General features: G+C 43.1%; 1 protein-coding gene across 1 annotated transcript in view; it reads left to right on the top strand.

Annotated features, from left to right (window-relative positions):
- Positions 1–4,495, top strand: part of LOC124150944 (contactin-like) — a 47,770-nt gene extending 43,275 nt beyond the window's left edge. The window contains exons 23-25 of the mRNA XM_046523158.2: positions 691–806; positions 3,180–3,354; positions 4,055–4,495. Coding sequence (XP_046379114.2) covers positions 691–806; positions 3,180–3,354; positions 4,055–4,194 — 431 coding nt within the window. The 3' untranslated portion in view covers positions 4,195–4,495. The remainder of the gene's footprint in view (positions 1–690; positions 807–3,179; positions 3,355–4,054) is intronic.
- The last annotated feature ends 4,719 nt before the right edge of the window (positions 4,496–9,214 follow it).

Below are 9,214 nucleotides of genomic sequence, written 5' to 3'. Positions count from 1 at the left end.
CTACGGCCTCCCATCCATAAAATTATTGTCGGCCCTAACACGAATGCAGAGAGGAGTGGGGCGCAGACTCTTCGGCGAAAGTCTCAATTCTCCGCTGGCCCAGTCGCGCGATTCGCTGTGCAGAGTTGCGTCCCTTGGGCACGCCAGAAATCTATGATTGTGGGTTCGAATCCCGGTTCGCCCCAATTATGTTTCTAGGTTTGTCAGTGCCATACCCGTGCTCGTGGGTTTCACCGAAGTGGTAAACGTCTGAGACCTGCATCACTTCGGGCTTTCCTCCCACATTAAGCTGACACGCCGCGATATAACTGGAATACTGTTCAAAGAGGCGTTAAACCCAACTCACTCACTCACTCAATTCTCCGCCCAGAGAGCTATAAGCGTGAATTCGTGTCCTGGTTCGGCCTGATTAATATGTTTCCAGATTTGTCAGCACCGTATCCAGGTTGGCGGGTTTCGGCAAGGTTGTCAGCGTCTATGATTTAAATCACTTGGACATTTACTGGTGTAAGCTGCCTGCTGGAGTTTCAGTGCGGTGGGGTAGTCTCGTGGTTGAAGCATTCGCTCGTCACGCCGAAATGTGACCCGAGATAGGTACAATATTTCAAGCCGATCTGTGATGCCCCCCTCCCTGATTTCAGTGGACTATTGCTAAAAGATGTACACGATTCAACAGTGTTGTTGTTTCAGCGCCACAGCTCTACCCGACGGAGGTCTACGTCTTCTCACACGGTCCGGACAGTGTTCGTGTTTCCTGGAGGGGGATTTCAACGACCACGTATGAGGAACCGCTGATGGGCTACAAGGTAGAATCTGCATGACATTGTACATACTGTCAACGCGCATGTTGACGGGGAATTAGCTCTAGGTTAAATCAAGGACAAAATCGGCATCGCTGCCCAGGAACGTTTTATGCACAGCATATTAACAATAACCAACAAATACACAATGAGCGGAATACCTGCTCTGACAACACAAACACAGCAATGAACGAACCTTCCAGCTCAGGCATACATGAGGTGAGCGGAGCTCCAGCTCAACCTCAGGACGTTTCCTACGAGCGGCACATCCAGCTCGAGGTCGTCCCTACACCAGCCCTCGAAATACCAAGCTGACTAACAGTTGTTGTTGTTGTTGACTAACAGTGTACTGATAACACATATATAGTAATTAACAACACTGGACAGACAAAGAGACAATGACGTTGTTCTGGCAATTAAGTTATGGAGACATATACATGTCATGGCTACAGGGTAACTAGCCCTTGGAAACAAATGTTCTTAAGACAATGGTTGTCCCAATTCAGTCGCTATGCCAATCCTCAAGCGCAAAATTGTGTGCATATGGATATATTGATAACTGGAAACTAATAACGTTTATGGCGATATGGACTGGAAGATAGAGAATTTATGGATGTAAACTTTCTTATTATGAGGAATACAACGTCTCGGAGTATATACTTATACCTTCACTTGATGAAGAAGTATGTATACACTCCGAAACGTTGTAAACGAAAGTTTACATCCATAAATTATCTTCCGTATGTGTATCGACCCGTGAAGATCCGGGGTAGAATAGTTCTTCGGCAACCCATGCTTGCCGTGAAAGGTGACTATGCTTGTCGTAAAAGGCGACTTACGGGATCGGGTGGTCAGGCTCGCTGACTTGGTTGATTCATGTCATCGATCCCAATTGCGTGGATCGATGCTCATGATAATAATCACTGGATTGTCTGTTCCAGACTCGATTATTTACAGACCGCCGTCATATAGCTGGAATATTGCTGAGTGCGGCGTTAAAAAACCAGCCAGCCAGCCTTATGTGTATCACTTCTAAATGTCTTTCAAATACTTGACATGGGCTGTAGATGGTATAATGGTTTTCCAGATAGATCAATCATCTCGCAACAAACCTAACAAAGACAGACCGGCGTAGCTTGGTGCCGTTTGAGTCTGTGAGTTAGGTTTAATGCCACTTTTAACAGTATCCTGTTATATCAGGGCGTGTCAGCTTGATGTGGGAAGAAAGCCCGACGTGATGCAGGTCTCAGACGTTTACCACTTTGGTGGAACTGACGAGTACAGATATGGTGCTGCCAAACCTAGAAACATAAACGGAGCGACCCGGGATTCGAACCCACATGCTACCGTTTGAATGGTTTTGTGGTGATAAGTGTCATGGGGACTCACATCATATCTTTCTTGATGAACCTAACACTATATTGGATGAAATAAACAACCATAACATTTGCAAAGACTTCAAGTTTGATGGGCAAAGCTACATATGAGCGTTTGGATTTTAAATTATTTTTTTTTTAAATTCTCAGAAAGACCACAGAGTTCATGTTCATTTTTGTTGTTGTTGTTGTTTAACGCCTCACTCAGCAATATTCCAGCTATATGACGGCAGTCTTTAAATAATCAAGTCTGGAGCAGACAATCCAGTGATAGAGCATGAGCACCAATGTACGCAAATGGGACACGATGACAGGCATCTACTAAGTCAGCAAGCCTGACCATCCGACCCGTTAGTCGCCTCTTACGACAAGCATGGGTTGCTGAAGACCAATTCTGACTCCGATCTTATGTGCAGTCCATATAATTATAAATACCACTGCATTTTGTACCTTCAAGGACTAAGAAAAGAATTGTTCTTATAGGACACTCCAACATGGCAAATAAGAAATATAATCACAGTTGATTTGGTATTTTTGATATATTTAGTTTGTCATGAGATCATGTTTGTGTGAGTAAGTGAGTGTCGTTGAGGGCGCGGTCATTAATATGTCATCTAACGTACGCGTACTGTAAATAAACGAGTCTGGACGAGGCAAACCTGTGACTGAAATTATCATCCTCATCATGATCTTCATCACGCCATGAACTAAGCTCAGAGCCTGGCTACCTCTCCAAAGAAATCGAATATTACGACCAGCAGTGTGATACTTTGTGCATATTACAACCCGGGTCCAACGATGTCACATCGGTACACCTATTGTCATTCGTCACCACTCGCATTGTTCTGTAACCTACACGAAGGCTTGTCTCGGAAAGGCCCGAGTTCAGTAATAAACACGTTTTATTTGAGTGTTTTGTTTCTATTGTGGTACAGCAAATATTTCATTGTACTCTAAGTGTGTAGTTTTCTTTGGCTTCAGTGTATATTTATTTGTCTGTTAGGTGCGCCACTGGGCTGCTACCGAAGACATCCGAACAGCTCGCGACACCAAGGCCGGAAAGACGTCGGAGGTGCTGATCTACGGGGTGTCTGCAAACTACCTGTACAGGCTACGAGTGTTCGGCTACAGTCGCGGTGGTGATGGCAAGATGAGCCCGGATGTGTATTTCACGCTCGGTGGGTGCTAACGTAATGTTTTGAGGTGAAGTGAGGTGAAATGGGGTTTAACGTCGCGTCCAAGGTTATTGCACTTATATAGCGACGTGCATGCACGTGTGTGTGTTTGTGTGTGGCTGCTTGTACTAGTCCGGTGCATCAAATTTGTATGCAGTGTACCATATAACTCATTGTATACATCCCTTAATACCGCCGTGTGAGGACGTCTGTGACAAACATGTCCGATGCAATTCCTTATTTCAACTTGTACCATATGTTCCCGGTTTATTTTTAGGTAAACAATTGACTTGCCTTTACATGTGTTTTTGAGGGGCGCCGCCGATGGGGCAGGAAATATTCACCTTTCGCGAATACCTGGTATCAACACTTTGGTAGTGACTCACAAAGACATGCTTATGATATAGTTGGAATCTTACAATGGACTCTGCTTTTAGCAGAGATGTCTTATTAATATGAAAAGGGTGTTATCGTTTTTATTTACTTAAAGACATAACCTGATGTCAGCACACACTATTGTAAGGGGCCAGCAATTATATTGTCGTGGGGTCGGGTGGGGTGATGGTGTGGTGGAGTTGTGTTTGAGACAGACCGGTTTAGACAGAAGCCTGGATAAGACAGAAAAACTACTCTAGCCAGAGTTACGTCCCTTGGTGTCTCATAGCTATGATACGTGAAAACAATTTATTGGGTTTTTTTCCAGGAGGTTCGGTGAGGATTGACTCGGACACTTCTGAGATTAGAGCAGCTGCCACAACAACACATGCGTCACTCACAACAGTGATGTGTTGTGCTACAACACTGGTCCTGAACGCACTCCTGGCTCCATCGACTCCATGCTAACATCTGGAGACTCACACTGCTGGTGAAACAGCATTGGACACGATCATTATTGGAAGCTGAAATGTTTGAATACACACTCTGAGCAAACCATCATCGTCATCATCAACATCATCACCACCATCATCAACAACTTCATTATCATCTCTTGAATTCAACTTTATGATGTTCCTTTCGTCTCCGTAAGATTTCAAGATTAATAACAAATTTAATATTGTCATGATGCTATGCCTTTCCTATGCAATTTCTGATTTAACGTATATATTTCAAGTTTTCTTATGGTTAAATAAAACAAATACAACAATATATCTATATCATGTTATATTTGAAATATCAACTCGTTCTATCAGTGAATCAATGAAGGTCGCTAGGCGGTGAGGCGAAGGTGAAATAGATGTCAAATGTCGCGCGCGCGCGCGCGTGCGTGTGTGTGTGTGTGTGTGTGTGTGTGTGTGTGTGTGTGTGTGTGTGTCTGTGTCTGTGTCTGTGTGTGTGTGTGTGTGTGTGTCTGTGTGTGTGTGTGTGTGTGTGTGTGTGTGTGTGTGTGTTGGCTTTAACGCCTCGAACAGATTTTGGAACAGTTGCGGCAAGATATGAAGGTCGTTGACGTTTATGACTTTGGAATTGAAGAAACATACCAAATGAAACGATTTAGAGACATGTCTAAAATGACTAGATCTAGTGACGCACATGGCATTCACAAATTCAGTCACTGAGTGACTGAGTGAGTGAGTGTGCATTTACGCCTCTTTTAGCAATATTCCAGCAATATCACGGCTAGGGACACCAGAAAAGGGCTTCACATATTGTACCCATGTGTGTGTATGTGTGTGTGTGTGCGTGTGTGTGCGTGTGTGTGTGTGTGTGTGTGTGTGTGTGTGTGTGTGTGTTTGTGAAAGAAGACCAATATAAGTAATTACAGTGTAAACCTTACCGTGTTTGAATGGAAGGCTTGTCATGCATAAATGAAAGAAGTGTTAGTTCAGTGACGGACTTTGTCCTAACTTGTCAGACATGTGGAGGACATTATCAAATGTGACGCATCAGTAACAAAAAAGAAGTCCGATGCAATTCCCTATTTTGACTTGTATTATATGTTCAGTGTTTTTGGAGGGAGTGAACTGCTGATTTCCTTTTACATGTGTTTGTGACGGTTGCCGCCGGTGGGGCAGGATATGCTCACCTTTTCACGAACACCTAGTATCGTCACTACTTGAATGTGATTCATAGGCACATGGTCAGCATAAGGTCGGAATCGTACAATTGACTCTGCTTTTGGTAGAGATTGTTTATGACTAAAAGAAATGATATTTGTCCAATTTAATTGCTTTATTGGCATTACTTTAGCCTGTACACGAACATGAGACCACAACAAATATCTACTTCTGTTTTTTGTAAACCCTGTTTCTAGCTACATTCTTAAAAGCATCGCATAACAAACCACTTCGTCTGCAGAGTGCCCGGACGAATGGCAACTCGATGCTGCCAAGTGCAACATATCTGTGTTCAACAATGCAGCCAAGGTGAGCGTGGGTATGTCATCTCCTAAGAGTGAGTGAGCGAGTTGGGTTTAACGCCGCTTTTAACAGTATTCCAGTTACATCACGGCGTGTCAGCTTAATGTGGGAGGAAAGCCCGAAGTGATGCAGGTCTCAGACGTTTACCACTTCGGTGAAACCCACGAGCATTGGTATGGTGCTGACAAACCTAGAAACATAATCGGGTCGAACCGGGATTCGAACCCACAATCATAGGTTTCTGGCGTGCCCAAGGGACGCAACTCTGCATAGCGAATCGCGGCGCCTTAGACGACTGGGCCATCCGTGCCCCCTCATGTCCTAAGAGGCGAGACATGACGTTTCACCACGCACATTCAGTTCTTTAATATAATTCATGAGATCATATCTGTCAATATGCCAATTTCTGATGAATCGTCAGTAGACAACACCCACTATTTGTGTGTCTTACATTACCTCGAAAAGCCAACCTACTTTCTCTTCTGTCTTGTTGAAGTTGGACAAACAATACCAGACAAGACATTAACCATATTTGTATAACATGTGTACATGTTTGCTAATATGACACAGACAACGTTCTTAAATGGCAACTAAACTGGTTCAAATTGAAAACAGTGTCAATGTCATAACGGCATCGTTACCCTGAGATCGAAGAGGGCCATGTTTGTCCGGATCCCGTTAATCAGGTAACCTTGTCTTTGCGAACATAACTCCTACATGTACATACCGTTAGATTACTCCGTAACCCTCCGGAAATGTATCAATCCGGTCGATTTCAGTTGCCATAATTTGACTATCGCTATTATTTTATATCACAAATTTGGTTCAACATTTGAAAGTTATCAATGATCTTTTGTTGAAATATATATATACAGGATACATAACTACTATGTTTTGTTCGTTTGTTTGTTGTTTAACGCCGCACTCAGCAATATTCCACCCATATGACGGCGGTCTTAAAATAATCAAGTCTGGACAAGACAATCCAGTGATTAATATCATGAGCATCGATCCACGCAATTGAGATCGATGAAATGCGTCAACCAAGTCAGCGAGTCTGACCACCCGATCCCGTTAGTCGCCTTTTACGGCAGGCATGGGTTGCTGAAGACCTGTTCTATCCCGGATTTCCACGGGTCCTAATACTAGTCGGAGAACAAAAGATCAGACTAGTTCATGACGATACAACATAAGATTTGGGCTATGGCCCGCCAACATAGTACATAAGCGGGATTGACACCATGCTGGCGACTGCAGCAGTGGTAGGTGTAATGCCTTGAATGTCGTGGCCTTTCATACCTTCTCAAGAGAATAGCGCCGCATGGAAATAAATGAAAACATCTCTACTAAAAGCATAGCCGATTTTACCATTTCGACGAGAATGTGTTTATGTATCGCTATGAGACAGCGATGCTACCAGGTGTTCACGAAAAGGCGAGCGGATCCTGCCCCACCTCTGGCATCCGTCACAAACAAACACATGCAAAGGCAAGTCAATTGCTTATCTGGAATACATACTAATATTGTACGAGATTGTACCTATATCTCAGGTTGAATAACATCTGACACTTCGCGTTGTCTCTATATTGGCGTCCTACCCGAAAACAGAACCTGACCCAACTCAAAAACACCAGCAAATTTGAAAGATTTTTGCAATGTTATTGGAGAAACTATAACTAACGTTTGTTTTCAAAATTGTTGCATAAAAACCTTGTAAAAAGGTGATGCGTTTAATCGATTGTAGATGTGTAAGAAATTCACATTATTTAGGAGATAAACCTGGAAATTGACGTCGTCCGACTAAACATAAGGTACCGAGCGCTTTAGATGATATAAGTGAATTGTTCTTAGCGGCGTTCGGGGTTGTCGGAGAGTCTAGTGGTTAAAGCGTTCGCTCGTCACGCCAGGGTTCGATTCCCAATATGGATACAATGTAAGAAGCCCATTTCTGGTGTCCCCCGGCGTGATATTCTTGGAATATTGCTAAAAGCGGCGTAAAACCATACTCACTCACTAGTAGTGTAGTCTGTTCGTTCAAGTATTGGCGAGGGAACAACAATTGACTGATTAACAGTTCAAGACACACAGCAATATGAAACCCACTATGTCCAGATGGACCTGTTGACAGTTTGATATTATGAACTTCAATCAGACCAAACTCTTTCTGATATCTAAGGTTTAGAATTAATGATATCATGTTTTATAACCCACGATAATACTTCACAGACCATTACCACCCTTTCCCATAATGCGCTGTATGCGAAATGTGACACCAGAACAAATCTTCATTTGGGGATAGTTGGCTCACTCACTCACTCACTCACTCACTCACTCACTCACTCATTCACTCACTCTTTCCTAACAACACTGAGACTGGGACGTCGACGTATGTAGAGACACAGGCAGTGTTCTACAGTCTGTACGAAGTCAAGGTTCAGAGATTCAACGAGAGAGGTCAAGGCTCCAGCTCATCCGTACAAGTCACCTAGTCTGTAGAATATAGTAAGTGCGTTTGTTTTGCATGTACTTCAGTGACCCTTGGGTTATTGAGTATAAGCGTCTGTAACATACAGATAGTATCATCACAGACTGGGATGGATAAAAGGTTTCCACTTCAGCGCAAGGCAATAACACTCATCCAGGACCAGAAGCAAAAGCAGATACTAGACAGTCGTTGTGGAGAACTCAATGTTCAGTGGACCCCGTGAAACATTCCGTTTTGTTGTCCACGTATCACGTCATGGGGATTGATTACTGATGCAGAGATACATCTTCGTGACAAAGACTTTAGGGGACGATTATTTTATCTTTTTTTCTTCTGATCTTCCTTTCATGAAAAAAATACCCATCTGGTCCCATTTACCCATGGTAAATTACTATTGGTCTGGGAAATACTTCTGTTTGATGAAAATATATATTGTTTAACTTTTCAAAACGTTTTATTATTTTATAAATAAATTATGAAACATGTAGAAACTCCAGACAGTCATTTTCGCTTGATGCAAAATATATACCACAATGAGACAAAATGCCGTTCCTGTAATGTGAGTGAGTGAGTATGGTTTTACGCCGCTTTTAGAAATATTCCAGCAATATCACGGCGGTGACACCAGAAATGGACTTTACAAATTGACCCATGTCGGGAATCGAACCCGGGTCTTCGGCGTGACGAGCGAACGCTTTAACCACCAGACTACCCGACCGCCCCCCGTTCGTGTTATTTGATTGGTTGATACGATGAGAAGTTATCAACCACTACCTATTTCCTATTTTCTCAACGACGATAACGGGTATGGTGTTAATGAACCAAGAATCACAATCAGAGAAAATCTGGTATTCGAACCCAAGATTATAGGATTCTTGCTAAGCGAATTCTGTCCCTTAGACAAGGCCACCTGTGCCCTCCCGTGAATAAAAGCGATAAAACCCTTTCCATATTTGTAAGAAATCTATGCCAAAAACGAAGTCGAAGAACAGTCAGAACGTGCATTTAGGCAAAACCAGGT

Source organism: Haliotis rufescens, unplaced genomic scaffold (assembly GCF_023055435.1).
Source record: "Haliotis rufescens isolate VD_foot unplaced genomic scaffold, xgHalRufe1.0.p SCAF_4, whole genome shotgun sequence".
In the NCBI taxonomy this organism is placed as follows: domain Eukaryota; kingdom Metazoa; phylum Mollusca; class Gastropoda; order Lepetellida; family Haliotidae; genus Haliotis; species Haliotis rufescens.
The sequence above is the reverse complement of the archived record's forward strand: the minus strand, read 5'-3'. Positions and strand labels throughout refer to the sequence as shown.